The sequence below is a fragment of the Scyliorhinus canicula genome, chromosome 1 (assembly GCF_902713615.1).
Source record: "Scyliorhinus canicula chromosome 1, sScyCan1.1, whole genome shotgun sequence".
NCBI lineage: Eukaryota > Metazoa > Chordata > Chondrichthyes > Carcharhiniformes > Scyliorhinidae > Scyliorhinus > Scyliorhinus canicula.
The window spans coordinates 117,848,618-117,874,959 of NC_052146.1; the positions used below are offsets into that span (position 1 = coordinate 117,848,618).

A 26,342-nucleotide genomic window follows, 5' to 3' on the forward strand; every position below is an offset into this window, starting at 1 on the left:
GTGAGAAGCTGGCTCTGATTTTAAAAAATACAAGCCTGTTGCATCTTTATTGTCACAAGTAGGCTTACATTAACACCGCAATGAAGTTACTGTGAAAATCCCCTAGTTGCCACACTCCGGCGCCTGCTCGGCTACACAGGAATAATTCAGAATGTCCAAATTACCTAACAATGAAATGAAAATCGCTTATTGTCACGAGTAGGCTTCAATGAAGTTACTGTGAAAAGCCCCTAGTCGCCACATTCCGGCGCCTGTCCGGGGAGGCTGTTACAGGAATCGAACCGTGCTGCTGGCCTGCTTGGTCTGCTTTCAAAGCCAGCGATTTAGCCCTGTGCTAAACAGCCCCAGACAGCACATCTTTCGGGACTTGTGTGAGGAAACCGGAGGAAACCCACGCAGACACAGGGAGAACGTGGTCTGTCCACATAGACAGTGACCATGCTGGGAATCGAACCTGGACCCTGGCGCTGTGAAGCAACAGTGCTAACCATTGTGCTACCGTTCTGCCCATGGAGACCATTCAGCCCCGTGAGCCTGTTCTGTTTTTCTACTTCACCTGCCTTTGCTACATACCCCATGGCACCTTTACCTAATAAACATCCATCATTATAAGTCTTGAAATTTGGCCCCCAACATCCGCAGCATTTTGGGGGAGAGTTTGAGATTTCCACGGCTCTTTGTGTGAAGAAAATGTCCTTGATTTTAAAAATTATACCCCTTGGTCCTATTCTTCCACCTGAGGAAATAGTTTCTCTGTAACTGACCCTTGGACTTTTTAAATGTTTTAGTTATCTCAACTGAAGCACACAATATGCTGGACTCCAGTGAATACAAAGCAAACTGTCTTCGTATTTTAACCTTTTAAGCCCTGATATCATTTGGTGAATCTTGTCTAACTGGTGACACAAAATTTGATGAATCCTAAGCACCGTACATTTAGGACAGCTGGAAACTTGACCATCTATCTCCCTGAGGTGATCTTTATGTGATCCAAAATTTAAAAATTACAATAGTCTTCGAGGCCGGGCAGATTAATGGAGACGAATCTGCAAGAAATGCAGCATCCCTGACCTCTGGTGGCTGATCCCAGTACTGTATCAGCATACTGAAATGCGGAGCTGATATGGGATATTGCAGGATGGAAAGTGGTCATTTGGCCTGTCAAGTTTGCATCAATATATTCTTCAAAGGAGCCATGCAGCCTCATCCCACAATCTTTCTTCTCCAGGCACTTAAATATTTTTCAAGGAAAATATCAGTTGCAGTTTAGAGAAGGTTCACTGGACATCATTCCTAGTATGTATGGGTTGCCTTATGAATAAACAGGTCAAGCCTATCCCCATCAGATTTTAGAAGAATGAGAGGTGATCTTATTGAAACCAAAATGATTCTGAGGGGACTTGATGGGGTTGATACCCGAAGGCTGTTTCCTCTTGTGGGGGAGACTATACAATCCGTAGAATCCCAACAGTGCAGAAGGAGCACTCTATCTAGGCCCACTCCCCCGCCTTTCCCCATGGCCAATCCACCTAACCTACACATCTTTAGTCTGGGGATATTGTTTAGAAATAAGAGGACTGACTCCCTTTTAAGGCAGAGATGAGGAAATCTTTTTTTCCCTCCAAAATGGTCAGTGGTGTGTGGAATTCTCTTCCCCAGAAAGTATCGGAGGCTGGGTCACTGAATTGATTCAAGACTGAGTTACACAGGTTCTTGTTAGGTAAGGGGTTATGGAAGGGAGTTGAGGCCAAAACAGATCAGCCAGATCTTATTGAATAGTGCAGAAGGCTGAACAGCCAAACTCCTACTTCTGCTCCTCTGTTCCAATCTTTCCTGAGGTGTGATGCCCAAACTGAACTCACTACCTCTGGGGAGTTTCACCAAGAATATGTACTACTAAAGCACAATTTATTCCTTTTTGTATTCTAACACACTCGAGCTACAATCCCAAATTCCACTAGTTTTTTGATTACTTCTGCACCAGTATGCCAGCTTTTAGTTATCCGCAGACATAAACCTCCTTGGTTTTTGCACAGTTTCTAGTTTCTCACTTTTTTAAATATAAATGTAATATTAATATTTTAAATATAAATTTAAAGTGCCCAATTCATTTTTTTTCCAATTAAGGGGCAATTTAGTGTGGCCAATCCATTTATCCTATGCAGACAGGGGGGGAGAATGTGCAAACTCCACATGGACAGTGACCCGGGGCCAGGATCGAACCCGGTCCTCGGCACTGTGTGGCAGCAGTGCTAACCACTGCACCACTGTGCCACCCTAGTTTTAAGAAGAAAATAAGGTACAGCAGAGAAATGAGTTGGGCAAAGTTTTATATATAGATATATTTGTTTTGTTGCCCCTTCTCTCTCCCAGTTGCATCTGCGAGTGGAGGAATGTAGCCGGGCTTTGGACCTGCTTGCAGAAATTAACAATGGGATGCTCATCAAAAACGTCCTTCCTGGCGACTTTCACCTCTCCGTTATGAAGGTGGGTACATTGGGAGCTAGATGCCCCCCTCTCAACTAAATCCTGAGCCTGGTGCTGCCACTATTCACCCAAACAACAGGAGCGTACATTTCCACATGTGCGGGGAGGTGTTGCATTGGGAGGACAATGCAGGAGAGTCACCGGTGGGGGTGGGGGGGGGGGGGGGTAGTAGTCAGGGGTTAAGGCAGTTTGGGCGGCAGCGGTCAGGGCTCTTGGCAGTCAGGTGTGGCATAGTGGTCGGGGGTTCTGGGCAGTTGGGTTAGGGGGAGCGGAGGAGAGGAGGGGTCATGGTGGTTGGGGGTAATGATCCAGGTTTGGGAGAGTAGAGTGGGGGTGTCTGAGAGGTTGGGGTGGGGACAGGGGATCTAGGCAGTCAAGTCGGGGGTCCGGTTGTCGGGGGGCGAAGGCGGTTACAGGGAGGGGATCGAGGCGCGCGTCGGGGACAGATCATGTCGGGTTGGGCCTGGGTAGAGGGGTAGCTGGGATTGGGGGAGTTGCATAGAGAGGAGATATTTGGGGTTCCCCAGCACATCTTTGGTGTACCAGGTAGTTCCACTGTCCGGGAGCTCAGAAGTTGCGGCCCAAAGGGTTACCATACTGCTAAAAGGATGGTGAAAATAGATGCAAAATAGGAATTGGTTAAATACTTCTTAAATACTTGAAGGAACAATGATTGCAAGGTTGTAATTAATTGAATAGGTCTACAAAGGAGCCAACATGTTGGCTTGAATGGTTTCCTGTGCTGCATCATTGCTTCTATAATTCTATACTAACAGCATTATTTTTAACACTGTTTAACACTGTTATTGTTCTAGCAAAATGAGCACCATTGACTTTAGAAGGAGGCAATAGATTACAAATGGATTTGGACTTATTGGGTAAGTGGGCCCAAGGTTGACAAATGGCATTCAGTGCAAATATCCACAGTATGATCCTGGCAACCAATGGCAGCTGGAAACAGCCTCAGCTGAGACTAGCTACCTCAGTGGTCTAAGTTAGTGAGCTTGGGGGTGCATTGGGTGGGAAAAGATCAGAATGGTATTAAATCTGAGATGGTGGTCTTCATTCACACAGGGCTGCTTTGACCTGCAGAAAGTTGCGGTGATGGGTCACTCATTTGGAGGCTCCACAGCGATCTTGGCGGTCGCTAAAGACCAGCGGTTCAGGTATGTAACACTTCAGTCCAGTATTCATATTAGTGGAAATGTAATCAAGGAAATTTTTCAGCAGGAATACTTTATCCTGATAATGCAGTAACATGACGAGGCATGTTGACTTAATGCCATGGAATGATTCAAATGCAAATCTGAGTGTTCACACCCAGAGAGACTGATTTCTGTGGTGCCAGTAGTTTCATAAGATGTAGCATCTAAGAGCAAAGATGTAAAAGTTAGCTTAAATAAAACCTGAGATGACCATATGTCATATTGGCCTTGAAAACTCGATGGTAGTTTACTTCCTGACTCCCCAGAGCCAACTACTTCACAGAAGTTAGGGATATGATGGAATATTCTTCAGTTGCCTGTACAGATGTGTTGCAACCACACTCTTAAGCTCAAAGCAATCCTGGAATAAACAATTGCTCGATCAGCACCCAATCCACCACCTTAAACATCCACTCCCTCCAGTACCAGAACACCATAGCTGCAATGTGTACCATCAACAGGATGCACTGCAGCCACTCGCTGAGGCTTCTTTGCAAACCTGCAACCTCTTCCACCTACAAGGGCAGTAGGTAGATGAAAACACACTCACTCCAGATTTACCTCCCAAGCTGATTTGGGTGCATATCACCCATTCCGTCTTCATCACTGGAGAAATTCCATGATGGAGGTTGAGTTTGGGGGAAGCCATTGAGGAAAGTATCGTGAAAAAGCAGGGGATGCATCAAATCAGATTTATAAACCAGCTCAAGTGGGTACATGGTAAGCGAGTGTGCTGCTCCTATAGCATCCCTCCAGAAGAGATGTTCATTCACATCCAACCAGTGGCAGCATTGAGAAATCTGCCCTTTGGGATCTAATAGTCCTCCCTTATTTGTGAGAATGTGTGTTGCCCGTCTTTCACAAGTTGGCCTGGTTTGCTGACTATAAGTATATTCTTGCCCTGCAGGTGTGCGGTAGCTCTGGACAGTTGGATGTTTCCATTGACCGATGATATTTATTCCAGCGTGCTGCGTCCTGTGTTCTTCGTGAACTCTCAGAAATTCCAGACCGATGACAGCATCAATAAGATGAAGAGGCTGTACTCCACTGACAATGAGATCAAAATCATCACCATAGTGTAAGTGAAGAGAGGAGTGGCCTAATTGAAATGCGCACTAAAGAATGAGCAGAGGCTTTAAAGAGAGTCTAATGTAGGTTCTCTGGTGTGCCGTCTGCAGTGAGGAAACACAAATACTTAAATTCTTAAAAAGGATTTTTTTTCCCCCATTAGAACAATGCAGATTATAGGGCAATATAATAGAAGCTTTTAAAGTTAATAATCCGGGGCTCGTGATACCAGATTAAATGTGAGACATTTAGAACAAAGGGCAGGTGAAAGTTCTTCATGCAGAGGGTTATGAGGTGACTGTGAGTACAGGTAGGTGGAGGGGGGGGTGGAAGAAGCTGGGACTGGGAGGACTGGTATCTGTGGGCGACCCTGGATGTGTGTCTGGCTACCTGAGATCAACAGGATGAGAGTGGGTGTGGATGTGTGCTCAGGCAAATCAGAAGGGAGAGTGTGGATGTGAACATGAGCACAGACTGGGAATTCTGGCATCCAGAAGTGGATTATAATCCTAGCTCCTTTTTGGGACTATTCTGGATCGAGCATACTCTGGCAATGATTGCCCTCACTTAAGGTTGAGAAAGACAGGTCTCATAGAAACCTAAATGGGTCTGAGGAAATGACTTAACTCTGTCCAAAGAGTAGGAACCACCAGAGAATATTACCATTCTCTAGATAGTTTATTTTATGTTTAGTAATTTTATAGCTGAATTCCTTCACAACCCAAGGGAGGAGGGGAAGAGCGTCCACATGCCCATATAGAAGACAATGTTTAGAAGCCCACCTAACCTGCACATCACTGGACTGTGGGAGTAAACCGGAGCACCTGCAAGGAACCACGCAGGGGCTGGGAGAACGTGCAAACTCCACAGAAGCAGTCACCCACGGTCAGAATTTAACCGGGTCCCTGGCACTCTGAAGCAGCAATGCTAAACACTGCTCGGGTTTCCTCCCACAGTCCAATGATGTGCAGGTTAGGTGGATTGGCCTTGCTAAAATTGCCCTTTAGTGCCCAACGATGTGCAGGTGAGGTGGGCTTACTGTTACGGGGATAGGGCAGAGGAGTGGGCCTAGATGGGGTTAGGCAGACGCAAGTGAACTAAATGGCCTCCTTCTGCACTGTAAGGATTCTATGGTTCTATATTCCTTGATTCCGACAAAACCAAAAATTGGTCTTGAAAGCTCCAGTTGTCCATCATCAACATGCTTTGGGGGTGAGATTTCCAGATTCCTAATATCAATTGTCTGAAATGGTGCATCCTCAATGATGCAGGAGCTCAGCACATCATTGCAAAAGACAAGGCTGCAGCATTCACAATAATCTTCAGCCAGCAGTACCGAGTGGATGATCCATCTCTGCCTCCTCCAGAGTCTCCAGCATCACAGATGTCGATCTTCAGTCAATTCAGTTCACTCCACCTGATACCAAGAAATAGTTAAAGGCATTTGACACTGCAAAGACAATATTCCGGCAATAGTACTGAAGCCAAGTCAAGCTGTTCCAGGACAGCTACAACACTGGCATCTACCCGGCAATGTGGAAAATTGCCCAGGTGTGTCCTGCACACAAGAAACAGGTCAAATACAACCCAGCCAATTACTGCCCCATCAGTCTACTCTCTATCTTCAGTAAAGTGATGGAAGACATCATCAACAGTGCTTTTAAGCGGCACTTACTCAGCAATGACCATAGATGCTCAATTTGGGTTCTGTCAGCATCACTCCGCTCCTGACATCCTTTCAGCCTGTGTTTGGGGCAGCATGGTGATGCAAGTGGTTTGCACTGCTGCCTCACGGCGCCGAGGTCTCTGGTTCGATCCCGGCTCTGGGTCACTATCCGAGTGGAGTTTGCACATTCTCCCCGTGTTTGTGTGGGTTTCGCCCCCACAACCCAAAGATATGCAGAGTAGGTGGATTGGCCACGCTAAATTGCCCCTTTATTGGAAGAAATGAATTGAGCACTCTAAATTAATATTTTTTTTAAATTTGAGCCTTGGTTCAAAATGGATAAAGTGCGAAATGCAGGAAGTGAAGTGATAGTGACTGAACTTGATATCAAGGCAGCATTTGATGGAGTATGGCATCAAGGAACCTGAGCAAAACTGGAATCAATGAGAATTGGGGAAAACTCTCCACTGATTGGAGTCATACCTGGCACAAAGGAAGATGGTTATGGTGATTGGAGGGCAATCATCTCAGTTCAAGACATCACTGCAGGAGTTCCTCAAGGTAGTGTCCTTGGCCCAACCATCTTCAGCTGCACAATATTCAGACCATTCATAACTCCTCAGATACTGAAGCCGTCCATGTCCAAGTGCAGAAAGACCTGTACAGTATTTAGGCTTGGGGTGACAAGTGGCAAATAACATTTGTGCCCCACAAGTGCCAGGAAATGACCATCTCCAACAAGCGAGGATCTAACCACATCGTCCCTTGACATTCATCGCAGAATGGGGAGACGGTGGCATAATGGCATTGTCACTGGATTGCTTAACCCAGAGACCCATAGTAATGCTCTGGGGACCCAGGTTCAATCCTGCCACTGCAGATGGTGAAATTTGAATTCAATAAAAATCAAGAATTAAAAGTCTAATGATGCCCATGAAACCATTGTCGATTGTAGTAAAAAAAAAAAATCTGGTTCATTAATGTCCTTTAGGGAAGGACTAGCCATATATAAATATGTGGCTACCAAAGCAGGTCAAAGGCTAAGCTACTCAAGCAGGTCAAAGGCTAGGCTACTAGAGCAGTCAAAGGCTAGGATTCCTGCTAACTCACCTTCTGATTCCCCAAAGCCATCTACAAGGCACAAGTCAAGAGTACACTCCACTTGCCTGGATGAGTGCAGCTGCAATAACATTCAAGAGGCTTGACACCATCGAGGAGAAAGCAGCCCGCTTAATTGTGACCCCCTTCCACAAACAGTTAATCCCTCCAATGAACAATGGCAGCAGTGTCTACCATATACAAAGTGCACTGCAGGAACTCACCAAGGTTCCCTAGGCAGCACCTTCTAAACCCAGCCGCTACCATCTAGAAGGACGAGAGCAGCAGGTATTGGGAGCACCACCACCAGGAGGGTCCCCTCCAAGTTACTCACCGTCCTGACTTTGAAATATGTTGCTGGTTCAAAATCCTGGAACCTCCTCCCTAACAGCACTGTTGGTATACCTACAACTCAGGGAATGCAGCAGTTCAAGAAGGTCGCTCGTCACCACCTTCTGAAGGGCAACTAAGGATGGGCAATACATGCTGGTCTAGCCAATGATGCCCTCATCCAGTAAATTAATTTTTTTTAACCTTCTGTACAGAAGCAGAAGGGACTGGGTCATTGAATATATTCTGGGCTGAGTTAGATAGATTTTTGATCTCGCACTTTATCCATTTTGAACCAAGGGAGTCGAGGGGTATAAGGAGACAGGCAGGAAAATGGAATTGGGTCAATATCCGATCAGCCTCATCTTATTGAATGGCAGTGTGGGTTTTTGAGGGGCCAAATGATCTACTCCTGCACCTATTATGTTCTTACAAATAATTTAGGCAAATAGTTTACCATAGGAAAGAGTTCCAGGTACCTGGGGAACAAGCTGGAGGTTTGAAGCAATGTTGCCTTGAAGCTGCATCGTATGAAGCAGCGCAGCAGTAGAGAACTTAAGAGCGCAGGGGGCAAACAGGCCACACACAAGAAGCAGCCCCTTGTGCGCATGTAGCCATGCAGCAGTCTTAGAGGGACAGAAAATTGCTCACAGCGAAGTGAAATTGGAAGGAACATTGAAAGCATTTCATTAGTACTATATTGGCTGTTAAGTGCTTTGCACTATTTTGTGGTTGTGAAAGAAGCTACATAAATGCAAGTCCTTTTTTTTAAGGGTGATTAAAGCTTCTCAGTAATTTTCCTATCAATGTTTTGTTATAGAGGGTCGGTACATCAGAGCCAGACGGATTTTACACTACTAACTGGTCAGTTGCTCGGCATGGCATTTGAAACAAAGGGAAGCATAGATCCTGTTGAAGGCCTCGACATCACCAACAAGGCCTCTCTGGCCTTCCTGCAGAGACATTTGGGTAATACAGCCCTGAAATACCATTGCCTTGAATCTTATAACGCAGGAAGAGTCCATTCGGTCCTTTGTGTCTATGCTGGCTCTTTGAGAGAGCAATCCAATTAATTCACTCACTCCCCCTGTTCTTTCCGAGTAGCCCGGCAATTATTCTTCTATTTAATTATTTATCCTTTTTTTTGAAAGCCATTGTTGAAACTTTCAGGCAATGCATTCCAGATCATTGTAATTCACTCCATAAAAATGTTCTCTTCTCCCCCTGGTCCTTTTGCCAATTACCTTAAATCTCTGTCCTCTGATTACTAATCCTCCTATCATTAAAAACTTAGTTTTGCTTGTTTACTCAATCAAACTATCTTTATTGACTGCACCTTCTAGCCCCCAACATCTCGCACCTAGAAGGACAAAGGAATCAGATGCAATGTGAAACCATCCACTCTTGGGTACATTCCAAGTCTCTCACCATCCTGGCTTGGACATATATTAGCTGTTCCTTCATCGTTGCTGGGTCAGAATCCTGAAACATGTTACCTAACAACATCACGGCTCACCAACACCTTCCCAAGAGCAACTGGGATGGGCCGTAAAGGCTGGCATTGCCAATAATGTTCATATCCTCAGAACTGATTAACCCTCACAACACACCACACAATTAAACAATGCTATTTAAGTCTCGTGACTCTGGTAGCTGCTATGCCAATATTGCCCCTGGGGCTTGGGTGTGTAGTCAGTTGATCTCAGCCTTGTTGGAGTGCTGCATTTGGCCACAGCACTTTTTAGGCTGGGAAGGGGCAACCCAACACCAGTGTGAGCCAAAGGGTAGGGGATGGGCAGGACTTGCGGCAAACAGTCTATTTCACAGAAAAGTCTATTTAATCAGAAAACTGTCTCTTTAAAAATAACCTTTATAAATGCAGCAATCTGGTCTCATGATGCAGCAGTATCTTGTGGTAATAGCAGAGTTATTTCCCCAACAAAATGCAGTGACTGGAGGATCATTACATAATACAAATGTGCGTAAAATCAATTCCAGTCACTTGAGGAAATGCAGTTTCCAGGTATAATTGGTAGGGGAAATAACCCAACCAACACCATTCTTCCCAGTAATTGTGGGATCACGGAGTACAGCCAAAAAGATTTACCCCGAATTATCTACTTTGGGTTCCTGTCCAGTGATTTCTAATGGGCAGTAACCAAAACAGGTAATTCGAGCCAAGTGGCTGGTATCCCCAGTCTGTCCAGAGAATCTGCTCAAAGAATCTTAGGAACTTATTCTATGTTTTCTGTCCACTTTTTTAGGTCTACAAAAGGACTTCGACCAGTGGGATGCGCTTTTGGAAGGGGATGGCCATCATGTGATTCTCGTAAAGTGAATCCTATCCTCAGACTTAAACTATCCTGATGTTTGATACTGAATTCACTGCTTTTTAACGCGGAGGCTGATGAAATTGTGCCCCAGTGGCTGGATTTCCAAAGGTTAAATACTCCAATCTTGTGTCGAGGATCCTAAATGACACATCATGCAGCACTAATATGACCGTGTTCAGCGTGCATCCTGACCAATCCATCCATTCCCTCGTAAACATGCAAACAGATATTCAGCGTGCAAAAAACAATCCGTACTTATAAAAAGAAAAAAGCACTTTTATTTCCTGAATGATAATGAATGAGTGTTTGGGATGAGTACGGTGCAACCCACCAAAGACTTAATGAATAGCTACACCCCCCCAGCATTTTACTGAGTGGTACAGATCATACAGACCCAGAATTATTCGCTGATCTGTGCTAGGTTAGCAAACCATAGAGAACCAGAGATAATTTGTTCCCCTGAGTTAGGTGACAAAGGGAACATTCTCTGCTGTGATGTCCTCTGTGGTAGAATAGTCTGCCTGCACTTACAGTCTGAACTCCCTCACAAAGTAAAGCCACTTGGGTTGAGTGGTATAGAATAATCAAATCATTCTCTTTACCCTGCAATCGTCCTCCTTCAGTGCTCTGACATGGGCCTGAGCTAGCGTTGACTAGACCAGACATCATGGATCTAAGCTCATTCAGATATGGCTGATGCAGGCATTCATAGATCTGAATCCCAGCAATAGTCTGTGCTCTAGGAGATGGTGGTGTAGTGGTATTGTCACTGGACTAGTAATCTAGAGACATAGGGTAATGATAGATGGTGAAATTTGAATTCAGTAAAAATCTGGAAGTAATGATGACTGTGAAACCTTTGTTAATGGTCGTGAAAACCCATCTGGTTCACTAAGGTCCTTTAAGGACCGAGCATCCTCACCTGCTCTGCCCTGTTTGTGACTCTAGACGCACAGCAATGTGGTTGACTCTTAAATGCCCTCTGAAAAATGACCTCTGTGCCTAACACACCACTCAGTTCAAGGGCAATAAGGGATGGGCAATAAATGCAGGCACAGCCAACGATGTCTACATTCCACGAATACATTTTTAAAACATAATATTCACGTGCTTTCATTGTTGTGCAAACTAATTATAGAAAGAACCTCTGATGAGTCTCAGGAAATGGAAATGTTTCTCAATGGACAATGGCAGCAACTTCTGCTTTCGGGAATGTAGGGTGATATGACCCTCGTCAGTTTTATATTAAAGTTATTTTTAGGACTTCTGGTGGCGGCCATGGTGTGAGCTGCTGCACACAGGGCAACTCCTGCTTGAAAGCAAGAGAAGAGCGCTTTTTACCTGATACTGGGTGGAATTTTGATGAAAAGGCGTAGGTGAAGGTTGGAGGAATAGTTTCCCCAGGAGTGGTATGTCCGGCAGAAGACGGTGAGAGACCTGGCCAAAGAGTTAGAGGAAACCTGTGCTGCAGCAGCCAGTGTAAGGATGACTGAGGGGGAAGGGCCGGTGCAAGGTGGAAGGCCCTAGATGGAGCAGTTGATGACTTTTATTAAGGAGGAATTCCGCTAGCAGAGGAAAGAAATGGGGGAGGATCATTTGAAGACCATCGAAGGAGATGTGGCACCCCTGAAGAGTTTGTTGGAACGGGTGGAGAAGTGTTTGGAGGAGCAGAGGTCGCAGATTCGGGAGATCGAAGGAGTGAACTTTGTATGGATGGGGAAGGTGGCAAAGGTCTGGAGGATCCTGCTGCAGAGCGGGGAGAGGGGGGGGGGGGGGGGGGGGTTTGGCGTTGCCGGCACTGCATTATTATTGGATGGCGAATTTGGATAAGGTACGGCAATAATGGGAAGGAGAAGGGGTAGGATGGGGAGGAATCTTGTAAGGGGTCTAGTTTGAGGGCTATGGTAGCGGCAGCATTGTTAATGGCTCCGAGCAGGTATTAAGGGAGTGCGGTGGTGCAGCCCATGCTGAAGATATGGAATCAGTTGAGGCATTTTGGGGTGGAAGGGATGTTAGTGTTAACGCCGCTGTGCGAGAATCATGGGTTTAAACCGTGTGGGATGGATAGTGTATGCAGGAGGATAGTGTATATGGCACAGCAGCACAGTGGTTAGCACAGTTGCTTCACAGTCCAGGGTCCCAGGTTCGATTCCCAGCTTGGGTCACTGTCTGGGTGCGGAGTCTGCACGTTCTCCCTGTGTCTGCGTGGGTTTCCTCCCACAGTCCAAAGATGTGCAGGTTAGGTGGATTGGCCATGCTAAATTGCCCTTGGGTTGGGTGACCTGTACGACTTCCAACGGTTGGAGAAGATAAAGTATGAGTTAAGGGGTGAAAAATGGGAACACATTTGTACAATCTGTAGAGTTGATTGTTGGGAAGTATGTTTCCTGGGGTGTATGTGTTGTAACTTGTTTTGAAACACGTTGGTAATAAAATCCATTTTTTAAATATAAGTTATTTTTGAAAATTTCTCTTTGGCATTTCATTGCTGTGTCCAGCGGTAACTGGTACAGGGTTATGCAGTGCACTGCTCATATATTAGAATTGCAAAATGTTCCTCAGACTGACTATTTTAATGTTGGAATTTGAGTTTCTTGAGGGCATGTGGTTCAGTGTCTGGATTCAGGAACCTTTGAAAAGTAAGTTTTAAAAAGTCTTACCCAAGACCCTTCCATGGCTCCATGCCACCTTCATTCCCCTTCCAATGTGCCAAAGTTACCTCCATGGCCGTTCACCCAGTATACACTACATACAATACCATATAACAATGGCAAGCCTTGAAATACTGATTGGTATAGAGAAGAACACCCATTCAGAAAAATGCCTTGAAAAAAATTTGCATTTACACCCTATAAATCTGGCATCAGACTGAGCCATTAAAGTATCAATAACAGAAATGTTATCTCACTTTGCACCTCTTAATCTTGCCGAAATAAACATACAGATATTTAAAAGAATGGATCAAAGGACAAGCAGCAGGGTTTTTTTCAAAGCAGATTTTGGAATGTGTGTTTTTATTATCGGCATTTCAAGACTTGCCATTGTAAAGTGTATCCTGAGTTAGTGGGCATGGCGGTGGCATGGGGAGTTGGTGAGGGCTAGAGGACTGAACAGCTTTTAATACAGGGAACTGAGGTGGGCCTGCCAACCAGCTCAATTTGGCACTTAAGGCACTTACTGCCTCTGGCCACATTCAAATTGCTTCTAGGCTCAGTGGGCCTGGCTCGATCCTGCCCCCACCTCCATGTAACAGAAATAAGGTGGTGTGGGGGGGCATTTATATGGTCTGCCAAGTTGGAAAATTCACTTGCTTCCTGCCATAATGGCAAACATCAGGCCCTAGAAAGCACTTCTGGATACAAAAGGTAAAAATCTATCTTAAAAGACAATTGATGCTAGATTAATTGTTACTTTTAGATACATGATATAGATTTTTGTTAACCAAAGATGTTAAGGGACTTGATGGCAAAGACAAGGAGTTAGGCTGCAGATCAACTGATCTTGTTGAATGGCAGAAGACTTGAGCTTAATGGCAGACTCCCGTTGCAATACTAACATGGAGATGAGCTTATAATTACTGGGCAGGGTTGTTTCTGTTTCTGTCTCCAGTCACCATTACCTCCTGATAGCCCATCTGCTACCTATTTATAAATTGAAGTTGGGTAATGTGAAACAGCAGTGAATAGGTTGGTTATTTAGCAACACAATTTGGCAATTCTGCTTTCTGAGTTCTGCTGGAATTCATTGTAAATCTACTCCAAACTTTAACTAAGATATAAACGTGAAATAACAAGTAACCAGGCTTGAATTATAGACTGGAATCTAATCGAAGGCTTTGGATGGTTTATATATAAATAATAAGACATCATCATTCCATTTTTTTTTAAAGAGTACCCAATTATTTTTGTCCAATTAAGGGACAATTTAGTGTGGTCAATCCAACTATCCTACACATCTTTTTGGATGGTGGGAGTGGGACCAACGCAGACATTGGGAGAATGTGCAAACTCCACATGGACAATGACCCGGGGCCAGGATTGAACCCGGGTCCTCGGTGCCGTAAGGCAGCAGTGCTAACGTCACAGTTTTACAATAACATTATATGAGGTTTCTTAACTTTAACATACAAGGTTCCATTAAACAACATTTGGAATTAAAATACAGCTCTTTTTCCATTTACACATCCAGGCAAAGGCAACACGTTGATTTAAGAAGCAATCTTCCTTTTGTTCAAACATCTCTTACAGAATCCTTTTTCAAAGCTTTCACTCTCTGGCAGTTTCCATGACCTTTTCCATGACTGCTTACATCTTTAAGCTAGCAGGCTTCATGACCAGACTGGCTGCTCTCCATAGAAAGGCACTTTCAACAGCACCTTGCAAACCTGTGACCTCTACCAATAGAAACACACGGATAGCAGATGCATAGGAACTCCACCACCTGCAAATTCTCCAAGTTACACACCATCCTGACTTGAAAATAGAACATAGAACAGTACAGCACAGAACAGGTCCTCGGCCCTTGATGTTGTGCCGAGCATTGTCCGAAACCAAGATCAAGCTATCCCACTCCCTGTCATTCTGGTGTGCTCCATGTGCCTATCCAATAACCGCTTGAAAGTTCCTAAAGTGTCCGACTCCACTATTACAGCAGGCAGTTCATTCCACACACTAACCACTCTCTGAGTAAGGAACCTACCTTGGACATACCTCCTATATCTCCCACCCTGAATCTTATAGTTATGCCACCTTGTAATAGCTACATCCACCCGAGGAAATAGTCTCTGAACGTCCACTCTATCTATCTCCCTCATCATCTTATAAACCTCTATTAAGTCGCCTCTCATCCACCTCCGCTCCAAAGAGAAAAGCCCTTGCTCCCTCAACCTGTCCTCATAAGACCTATCCTGCAAACCAGGCAGCATCCTGGTAAATCTCCTTTGCACCCTTTCCAATGCTTCCACATCCTTCCTATAGTGAGGTGACCAGAACTGCACACAATACTCCAAATGTGGTCTCAGCAGGGTCATGTACAGTTGCAGCATAACCCTGCGGCTCAAGCCCCCTGTTAATAAACGCTAACACACTATAGGCCTTCTCCACGATAAATATATTGCCATTCCTTCACTGTCGCTGAGTCAACATCCTGGAACTCCCTTCCTAACAGCACTCTGGGTGTTCCGATGGACCGCAGTGGTTCAAGAAGTCAGCATGCCACCACCTGCTCAAGGACTATTCAGAATGGACAATAAGTTCTGACTTAGCCAGCGATGCCCACAACCCATGAATGGATGAATATAAAGTGCTCAAGTGTGGATTAAGTTTGAGGGCAGTTCAGGCTCTGAGGTGATGTCACCCATGGTTGAATAGCTTGCAGAGACGTCGCCTCAATTTATATCTAAAGACTAGCTACTTTTGGGTGAGGTACAAAAGCATATCCATTGAACTGTACTCCAGCATGACGCCAGCCTCTTCCAAGTGACAGAGCGAGCTATCAGAAGAAGTAGTGAAGGTGAAGTATCATTTTAACTCAACAAAAAAATAAACCTTTATTAAACCTTTACTTTGCAACTGCAAATAATGTAACACTGGTCTTAATTTGATTTGAAATTTATTGCACATGATCTTTACATTTTTGTAATTTGCATTTTTAATTGCTATTTTTGGGAAGCAAAATGAAAATATTAATAGTTCTTTCTACAGCTGTCAGAAAGCTAATTAGCTTTAAGTTCCCAAAGGGTTAAAAGTATAAAATGTAATAGTTCTCTCGGTCAATCCTGTCGCTCTGGGCTAGATCTGTCAAACCAGAATACAACCCATTTGGTCTCTGATTCCTGATGTTGTGCCCATTTATGAGCTGCTGAATATACTAGTGCCATTAACTTTTCAACAGATACAAATTCATGCACACCCCAAGACACACCAGGCCAAGAGAGACTCAAACTTAGACAGATGCACAGGAGAGATGCACTGACTAGTCACAGAAGGGGCATTAACTGAGAGATGCACAGAGAGATGGGGCTGATTTCCCCACAGGCTTTGGGACCGAACATTAGGATAAATGGGAGTTCCGAACCTGCATTTACTGGCAGCGCAGTTTTTCCAGAGGTGGTTTCTTAACTGGCTGCCTTTGTGATCACGATCCTATAAAGTACTGTGGGTGGGCGTTCAATGCTGCCAGTCATGCCAGAGGGTGGGCAGTATTAGAGTCTCTGCAGTCCCACTGGGAAAGATATGAATTGCTGAGGCAAGGCAGTGATTGCTAGAACACCTCAACACGGAGGCACCCTCAGAGGTGCATATTTAACTAATTATGAGTGTAAAGCTGTTGGGCACCTTGCAGTGGAGGGGAAAGCACTCTGGTGGATGGTTTCTCGTATGGATCTGCCCACAGTCTCATTACAGGGGCAGTGAGCCTCTAGCTCTGATAACAACCCCAAGTCTGCGGCAGGGAGGAGGTCTTCATTGAAGTGTTGGCCTCTGCGTGTGGTGAGGAGGTTGGCGCTGCAAATGTCAAGATGTTGGCACAGTTGCAAAATCGTCCTTAAGTGTTGCCTTAACAATGATATTTGGCTGCCTGCCTCCGGAGATTGTGTGGCAGATCCATTTCCCAGCCCACCCTTGAGAAGATTCCGCAGGGGCGGGAATGCATTGGGGAGCTATCCTAATGTGGCTCACCTTTATTTTTCCAGACTACCCCTCCCATCTTCAAGCTTGCCACAACGGGGTTGGAAAAATTGATCACGTGGACAGTCAGGCACACAAACACACAGCAGGGTATTCAGGCAGATGCATTCAGTGAAAGACGTGCTCACACTCATATTCACACCTGTTCAGACATTCACACACACGCGAATGTGCAGGTGATTAACATGCAGCAGACATACAAGAGGTTTACACGTGCCGCTTACTTACTGTGAAGCTTTCAGAGTTGTGACTGACCCCTTAGTCACCATGGCAACATACTGTTGGGTATGTAATTGGTGTGAATGTGCAGCACCAGGAGACGGCAGCAGGCAAGCCAACACAGAGACAGCGACAAGCAGTTCCTTTGTGTGCTGTCTTTGCACGCTGCTTCAAAACACAGATTATAAAATTAGCACAGACCACATTTCACCAGAGGGGAGAGTGAGGGTGCGACTTAATGATTACGGTTTGCATCTGAAGGAAATTCGTTGGAATTTTAATTAGCTAAAATCTACACCTAGCCAGATGGGAAAATAAAGAGCAAAAATAAATTTGTTACAAAAAACAGCGTTCAATTCCAGACAGCAGTTTTCATTGCAAACAACAGGAAGAGGAAACAGGCTCGGAAAAAAGCAATAGGAGGCCTCGAGTAGGAGGAAGCCGGTTAAGGCCGGATGTGTGATGGATTGAATATTTGAACTGTGTGTGTTTAGGACATAAACAGTGGAAGGGACTGATGAGCACCACAATGAAGACTATATATCATCAACTTGTTCATGTCACATTAAAATTATTGGTCTTTATTTTACTTAGATTTGGATTGAATTTCTTTATTGTCACATGTACCGAGGTATTTTTCTGCATGCAGCTCAAACAGGTGACTTAGTACATGAAAAGAAAATACGTAATAGGGTAACACAAGGTACACAATGTAAATACATAGACACCGGCATCGGGTGAAGCATCCAGGAGTGTAGTATTAATCAGATCAGTCCATAGCACAGGGCAGCATGGTAGCATTGTGGATAGCACAATGGCTTCACAGCTCCAGGGTCCCAGGTTCGATTCTGGCTTGGGTCACTGTCTGTGCGGAGTCTGCACATCCTCCCCGTGTGTGCATGGGTTTCCTCCGGATGCTCCGGTTTCCTCCCACATTCCAAAGATGTGCAGGTTAGGTGGATTGGCCATGATAAATTGCCCTTAGTGTCCAAAATTGCCCTTAGTGTTGGGTGGGGTTACTGGGTTATGGGGATAGGGTGGAGGTGTTGACCTTGGGTAGGGTGCTCTTTCCAAGGGCTGGTGCAGACTCGATGGGCCGAATGGCCTCCTTCTGCACTGTAAATTCTATGAAAAATAAGAGGATCGTTTAAGAGTCTGGTAATAGCGGGGCAGAAGCTGTTTTTGAATCTGTTTGTGTGTGTTCTCAGACTTTTGTATCTCCTGCCCGATGGAAGAAGTTGGAAGAGTGAGTAAGCTGGGTGGGAGGGGTCTTTGATTATGCTGCCCGCTTTCCCAAGGCAGTGGGAGATGTAGGTAGAGTCAATGGATGGGAGGCAGGTTCGGATGATGGACTGGGCGGTGTTCACAACTCTCTGTAGTTTATTGCGGTCTTGGGCCGAGCAGTTCCCATACCAAGCTGTGATGCAGCCAGATAGGATGCTTTCTATGGTGCATCTGTAAAAGTTGGTAAGAGTTAATGTGGACATGCCGAATTTCCTTAGTTTCCTGAGGAAGCATAGATGCTGTTGGGGTTTCTTGGTTGTAACGTCGATGTGGGTGAACCAGGACAGAGTTTTGGTGATATGCACATGTAAGAATTTGAAGCTGTCAACCATCTCCACCTTGGCCCCGTTGATACAGACATGGGTGTGTACAGTACTTTGCTTCCTAAAGTCAATGACCAGCTCTTTAGTTTTGCTGGCATTGAGGGAGAGGTTGTTGTTGTTGCACCACTCCTCGAGGTTCTCTATCTCCCTCCTATATTCTGACTCGTCACTGTTTGAGATCCGACCCACTATGGTTATGTCATCAGCAGACTTGTAGATGGAGTTGGAGCCAAATTTAGCCACGCAGTCGTGATGTGTATAGGGAGGATAAAAGGGGGCTCAGTACTCAACCTTACGGGGCCCATACAGGAGGGAAGGACTCATTAAAAAAAATAATTTATGGGATGTGGATATCACTGACTAGATCAGCATTTATTCCTAATGCCCTTGGAAAGGTGGTGGTGAGCTTCCTCCTTGAACCCTTGGAGTCCCTGAGGTGTAGGTACACCAACAGTACTTTGAAGGAGGGGGGGGGAGGAGTTCCAGGAATTTGCCCCAGCGACGGTGAAGGAATGGCAAAATATTTCCAAGTCAGGATGGTGAGTCATTTGCAGGGGAACCTCCAGGTACTGGGGTCCCCAGGTATCTGCTACTCTTGTCTTTCTAGATGGTAGTGGTCGTAGGTTTGGAAGGTGCTGTCCCAGGAACTTTGGTGAGTTACTGCAGTGCTTTTTTGTAGATGGTACACACGTCTGCCACTGTTCATCGGTGGTGGAGGTTTGAATGTTTATGGCAGGGGGAGCAATCAAGCGGGCTGCTTTGTCCTGTATGGTGTCAAGCTTCTTGTGTTGTTGGAGCTGCACTCACCCAGGTAAGTGGAGAGTATTTCAATACACTCCTGACTTGTGCCTTGTAGATGGTGGACAGGCTTTGCGGGATCAGGGGGTGAGTTACATGCCACAGAATTCCTGGCTTTTAACCTGCTCTGGGAGCCACAGTATTTATATGGCTAGTTCAGTTCATGGTCAATGGTAACCCCCAGGGTGTTAATTGTAGGGGATACAGTGATGGTTAGATTGATTCTCTCTTGTTGGAGATGGTTAGTGCCTGGCACCTCTGTGATGGGAGTGTTACTTGCTTCCGGTCAGCCCAAGCCTGGATATGATCCTGGTCTTGCTGATTTTGGACATGGACTGCTTCAGCTTCTGAGGAGTTCAAAATAATACTGAACATTGTGCAGTCATCAGCAAATATCCCGACTTCTGACCTTATGATGGAAGGCAGGTCAATGATGAAACAGTTGAAGATGGTTGGGCCTAGGACTCTACCCCAAGGAACCCCTGCAGTGATATCCTGGAGCTGAGATGATTGACCTCCAACCACCACAACAAACATCTTCTTTTGTGCCAGGTGTGACTCCAACCAGCGGAGAGTTTCCCCCCTGAATCCCATTGAGTCCAGTTTTGCTCAGGCTCTTTGATGCCTACTCGATCAAATGCTGCATTGATGTCAAGGGCAGTCACTCTCACCTCACCTCTGGCATTCAGCTCTTTTCTCTATGTTTGAACCAAGGCTTAATGAGGTCAAGAGCTGAGTGACCTAGTGTAATCCAAACTAAGGTGTCCGTGCACAGGTTATTGCTGAGTAAGTGCCGCTTGATAGCACTGTTGATTACCCTTTCCATCACTTTACTGATGATCGAGATGGACTGATGGGGCAGTAATTGGCTGAGTTGGATTTTACCGGTTTCTTAGTACAGGACACACCTGGGCAATTTTCTACATTGCCGGGAAGATGCCAGTGTTGTAGCTATCCTGGAGCAACTGGGCTAGGGTGCGGCAAGTTCTGGAGCACAAGTCTTCAGTACTGTCAGAACCCAGAGCCTTTGCAGTATCCAGTGCCTTCCGCCATTTCTTGATATCACATGGAGTGAATCATATTGGCTGAAGACTGGCATCTGTGATGCTGGGGACCTCTGGAGGAGACCGAGATGGATCATCCACTCGGCACCTCTGGTTGAAGATTGTTGCGAATGCCTCAGCCTTGATCTTTGCACTGATGTGCTGGGCTCCTCCATCATTGACACTGGGATTGTTTGTGGAGCCTCCTCCTCCGGTGAGTTGTTTAATTTTCTACCACCATTCACAGCTGGATGTGGTAGAACTGCAGAGCTTGGATCTCCTCCGTTGGTTGTGGGATAGCTGAGCTTTGTCTTTTACTTGCTGTTTATGCTGTTTGCCACGCAGGTAGTCCTGTTTTGTAGCTTCACCAGATTGACATCTCATTTTTAGGCAGACCTGTGTTGCTCCAGACGTGCTCTCCTGAACTCTGCTTCCACCAGGGTTGATCCCCTGGCTTGGTGGTAATGGTAGAGTGGGAGATATGCTGGGCCATGAAGTTGCAGATTGTGATTGAGTACAATTCTGCTGCTCCTGATGGCCCACAGTGCCTCATGGATGCCCAGTTTGGCGCTGCAAGAGCTGTTTGAAGTCTATCCCATTTAGCACAGTGGTTGTACCACCCAGTACAATGGTATTCTCAATGTGAAGACAGGACTTCAACTCCACAAGGACTGTGAAGTGGCCATTCCTACTGACACTGTCAAGGACAGATGCATCGGTGGGAGGCAGGCTGGTGAGGATGAGGTCAAATGCGTTTTATCCTGTTGGTGCCCTCATCACCTGCTGCTGTCCCAGTCTAGCAGCTATGTCCTTTAGGACCAAGCCATCTCAGTCTGTGGTGGTACTACCAGGCCAATCTTGGTGATGGACACTGAAGTCCCCCACCCAGAGTACATACTTGCCACCCTCAATCCTTCCTCCAAGTGGTGTTCAACATGGAGGAGTACTGATTTATCAGCTGAGGGGGGACAGTACGTTGTAATCAGCAGGAAGTTTACGTACCAATGTTTTTTTTAAATATTTTATTAAGGCATTTACATAAACAATAAGCAAAACAAATAAGAGCATAAGCAAAATTGGACAAAATAATAAATTGCCAGCATGCACAGCCCCCTGCCCTTCCCCTCCTCCTGTCCTGCCTCCTCCATTTTTCCCCTCTGCTGACACTTCAATCCTCCTTAAAGAAGTCAATGGGCAGCTTCCACCTCTGAGCGAACCCATCAACTGACTCAAGACGAACTTGATCTTTTCCAACCTCACACCCCCGCATTCGGCGGCTCCGAGTCCCTCTAAGCAAAACCCATCTCAGGGCTGTCGGGGAGGCAAAAGCCAAGACATCGGCCTCTCTCGTTCCTTGGACTCCCAGGTCTTCCGACACCCCAAATATCGTTACCTCTAGGCTTAGGAGCACCTTCACCCTCAGCACCTCGGACATTACATCTGCAAACATCTGGCGGACTTCCGGTGACGGCAATGAGGAGCTAAGCTGCACATTCGGCAGCTCCCGCTGAGAACGGACTTTGGGGCTCTTTTCAGGGCCCCCAACGGAGCTGTAGCGGCAAATCCCGACGGGGGAAGAGGTCAGGAGTCGACCCAAACGGTCCTATGGTCCGGACCAGGAGTGGGGTAAGGAAGAAACAGGAGTCAGCACCCCTGAAAAAATGGGGGAAGGAAGACAAAATGGCGGCTGACGGAGGCCTCGAGGAGCTGAGGAAGTGGGCTCAGGAACAGCAGGCGATTCTGCTGCGCTGCTTCCAGGAGCTTAAGTTGGAGCTGCTGGAGTCGCTGAAGGTAACCAACATGGAGACCCAGACAGCCTAGGGGGCTGCGATCCGGGAGCTGCAGCAGCAGGCCTCCGAAAGGGAGGATGAGGCCGTGGCCGTGGCGGGGAAGGTGGAGATGCACGAGGCGCTCCATAAAAGATGGCAGGAGCGGTTCGAGGAGCTGGACAACCGGTCGAGGAGGAAGAATTTGCGGATCCTGGGCCTCACGGAGGTGCTGGAGGGGTCGGACCTAGCGGCCTATGTGGTGACTATGCTAAACTCGCTGATGGGGGCTGGGTCCTTCCAGGGGCCCCTGGAGTTAGAGGGGGCCCACAGAATTCTGGCTAGGAGGCCCAAGCCGAACGAGCCGCCGCGGGCGGTGCTGGTGAGGTTTCATCGGTTCGTGGATCGTGAATGTGTGCTCCGGTGGGCCAAGAAGGAGCGGAGCAGCAAGTGGGAGAACACGGAGGTGCGGATCTTCCAGGACTGGAGTGCGGAGGTGGCGAGGCGGAGGGCCGGGTTTAACCGGACGAAGGCGGTGCTCCACAGACGGAGTGTGAAGTTTGGCATGTTGCAGCCGGCGCGTCTGTGGGTCACCTATAAGGATCGGCACCGAGAAATTGGACTCAAACTGAGGGTCTAGGATGGGGGATGCTGTATAATACTGTATTTGTATTTGTATTTGCTTGGTTTAGTGTAAGATGTGGGTTGGCCTTAGGGAGGGTGGAGGGATGTCGTTTTGTTTTTTCCATCTGGGTTTTTCTGTAGGGGTCTGGTGGACGGGTTCGGGCAGAGGGGTAAACGGGGAGTTTGGGGAGCTGGTGGGGGGGACTGACAATGGGAGTAGCCCTGGAGGAGGCGGAGCCGGGCAGGGCGAAAGTGCGGACTCTCTGCGGGTTTCCCGCGCTGGGAGATGGTGGGGGCGGGGCAGGGGCTGAGAAGCGCGGGTCGTTGCTGGCTGTTATCTTTTCCCGCGCAAGAGCGGGGGGGGGGGGGGGGGGGCCTGTTGACGGGCACAATGGAGGAGGGGCAGTCCCACGTGGGGAGGAGTCGAAGGTAGGGCGGGAGTCGCCGGGGTCAGCAGAAGTTAGATGGCTCACGGGAGTGCTGTGGAGGGAGGGGCGCGGCTAGGAGGGGTCCTAGCCTGGGGGAGGGGGGGTGGGTACCGGGTTGCTGCTGAAACGGTCAGGAAGGAGCTGGAGGACGCAGGGGGTGCTGGAGGGGGGGAGTTGCCGCCGTGGGAAACTGGCAGAGCGTGGGACGCTGGCCAGTGGTGGGCAGGGGATGGGTTATGGCTAATCGGCAGGGGAGGGGGGCAGGGAGCCCTCTGATCCGGCTGATAACCTGGAATGTGAGGGGGCTGAATGGGCCGGTCAAACGGGCCCGGGTAATTGCGCACCTGAAGGGGCTGAAGGCGGACGTGGCCATGCTCCAGGAGACACACCTGAAAGTGGTGGACCAGGTTCGGCTGAGGAAAGGATGGGTGGGCCAAGTATTTCACTCGGGGCTGGATGAGAAGAGTAGGGGGGTGGCGATCCTGGTGGGGAAGAAGGTGACGTTTGAGGCGTTAAATGTGGTGGCTGACAGTGGCGGGAGATATGTGATGGTGAGTGGCAAGCTGCAGGGGGAGCGGGTGGTGTTGGTGAATGTTTATGCCCCAAATTGGGACGATGCAGGATTTATGCGGCGTATGTTGGGCCGCATTCCGGACCTGGAGGTGGGGGGCCTGATCATGGGGGGGGACTTCAACACAGTACTGGATCTCCCATTGGATCGATCCAAGTCCCGGACGGATCGGAGGCCAGCGGCGGCCAAGGTGCTGAGGGGATTCATGGACCAGATGGGGGGGGGTGGATCCCTGGAGGTTTGCGAGGCCAAGGGCCAGGGAATACTCGTTTTTCTCCCACGTGCATAAGGCCTACTCGAGGATCGATTTTTTTGTCCTGAGCAGGGGGTTGGTGTCGAGGGTGGAGGATGTGGAATACTCCACCATTGCCATTTCAGATCATGCCCCGCACTGGGTGGACCTCGGGCTGGGGGGAGAGAGGGACCAACGTCCGCTCTGGCGCTTGGAGGTGGGGCTGCTGGCAGATGAGGAGGTGGCCGGGAGGGTTCGGGGGTGTATCGAGAGGTACCTTGAGGCCAATGATAACGGGGAGGTCCGAGTGGGGACGGTCTGGGAGGCATTGAAGGCGGTGATGAGGGGGGAATTGATCTCCATCCGAACCCATAGGGAGAGGGGGGAGCAGAGGGAGAGGGGGAGACTGATAGGGGAAATGGTGCAGGTGGATAGGAGATATGCGGAGGCCCCAGAGGAGGGATTGCTGGGGGAGAGGCGTAGCCTTCAGGCCAGATTCAACCTATTGACCACCAGAAAGGTGGAAGCTCAGTGGAGGAAAGCACAGGGGGCGGTGTATGAATACGGGGAGAAGGCGAGCAGGATGCTGGCGCACCAGCTCCGGAAGCGAGATGCGGCCAGGGAGATTGGGGGAGTAATGGATGGGGCTGGGAAGGTGGTGCGGAGGGAAGTAGATGTTAATGGGGTCTTCAGAGACTTCTATGGGGAACTGTACCGGTCGGAGCCCCCGGTGGAGGGGGGTGGAATGGGCCGCTTCTTGGACAAGCTGCGATTCCCGAGGGTGGAGGAGGAGCAGGTGGAGGGACTGGGGGCGCCGATCGAGCTGGAGGAGGTGGTGAAAGGGATAGGGAGCATGCAGTCGGGGAAGGCGCCGGGGCCAGACGGGTTTCCGGCGGAATTTTATAAAAGGTATTTGGACATGATGGGCCCCCTGTTGGTCCGGACCTTTAACGAGGCGGGGGGGGTGGGGGGGGCTTTGCCCCCAACTATGTCACGGGCACTGATTTCCTTGATCCTGTAGCGGGACAAGGACCCTCTGCAGTGCGGATCATATAGGCCGATTTCGCTGCTGAACGCCGATGCTAAGCTGCTGGCAAAGATTCTGGCCACTAGAATAGAGGATTGCGTGCCCGGGGTCATTCATGAGGACCAGACGGGGTTTGTGAAGGGAAGGCAGTTGAATACAAACGTACGAAGGCTCCTCAACGTTATCATGATGCCGGCTGTGGAAGGGGAGGCGGAGATAGTGGTGGCATTAGATGCGGAGAAGGCCTTTGATAGGGTTGAGTGGGAGTATTTGTGGGAGGTGTTGGAGAGATTTGGGTTTGGGGAGGGGTTCATCCGGTGGGTGAGGCTGCTCTATGAGGCCCCGATGGCGAGTGTAGCCACGAATAGGAGGAGGTCGGAGTACTTTCGGCTGTACCGGGGGACGACACAGGGGTGCCCCCTGTCCCCCTTGCTCTTCGCGTTGGTGATTGAGCCCTTGGCCATGGCATTGAGGGAGTCAGGGAACTGGAGGGGCCTGGTGCGGGGTGGGGAGGAGCATCGAGTGTCGCTGTATGCGGACAATTGTTGCTGTATGTGGCGGACCCGGTGGGGGGGATGCCGGAGGTGATGAGGATTCTTAGTGAATTCGGGGGTTTCTCGGGGTATAAGTTGAACCTGGGCAAGAGTCAGGGCCGGCTCAAGGTACCGGCAACTCGGGCAGTCGCCCGGGGGGCCATGTGCTAGGGGGCGCCATCAAGGAGTGCGGGTCCCGCGCATGCGCAGTTGGGCCGGTGCCAACCAGCGCATGCGCGGTGGCCGCCCTCCCTCAGGCCGCCCCGCACAAACATGGTGGATGGATCCAGGCTCGCCGGTGGTCACTCCGGTCTCCCCCCCCTCGGGGCCCCCCCCGCCTCCCCTCCTCCCCCCCCTCCGCCCCCCACCCCCCCGCCTCACAAGGTTGGAGGAGCAGATGGAGGAGGAGTTTAAGAGGTGGGATATGTTACTGCTGTCACTGGCGGGGAGGGTGCAGTCCGTTAAGATGACGGTGCTCCCGAGGTTTTTGTTCCTGTTCCAGTGCCTTCCCATCCTTATCCCAAAGGCCTTTTTTAGGAGGGTCAACAGGAGTATCACGGGATTTGTGTGGGCGCATGGGACTCCGAGGACGAGAAGAGTGTTCCTGGAACGAGGCAGGGA

General features: G+C 48.2%; 1 protein-coding gene across 6 annotated transcripts in view; it reads left to right on the top strand.

Moving 5' to 3' along the window:
• Positions 1–10,584, top strand: part of LOC119966603 (platelet-activating factor acetylhydrolase 2, cytoplasmic-like) — a 39,046-nt gene extending 28,462 nt beyond the window's left edge. For 4 of the 6 annotated variants that reach the window (XM_038798605.1, XM_038798587.1, XM_038798578.1 and 1 more), the window contains exons 7-11: positions 2,374–2,487; positions 3,562–3,653; positions 4,600–4,770; positions 8,675–8,823; positions 10,119–10,584. In XM_038798605.1, the coding sequence (XP_038654533.1) occupies positions 2,374–2,487; positions 3,562–3,653; positions 4,600–4,770; positions 8,675–8,823; positions 10,119–10,192 (600 nt within the window). In that variant the 3' untranslated portion in view covers positions 10,193–10,584. The remainder of the gene's footprint in view (positions 1–2,373; positions 2,488–3,561; positions 3,654–4,599; positions 4,771–8,674; positions 8,824–10,118) is intronic. The other 2 variants (XM_038798615.1, XM_038798624.1) reach the window with 2 other exon arrangements.
• Positions 10,585–26,342: the final 15,758 nt, after the last annotated feature.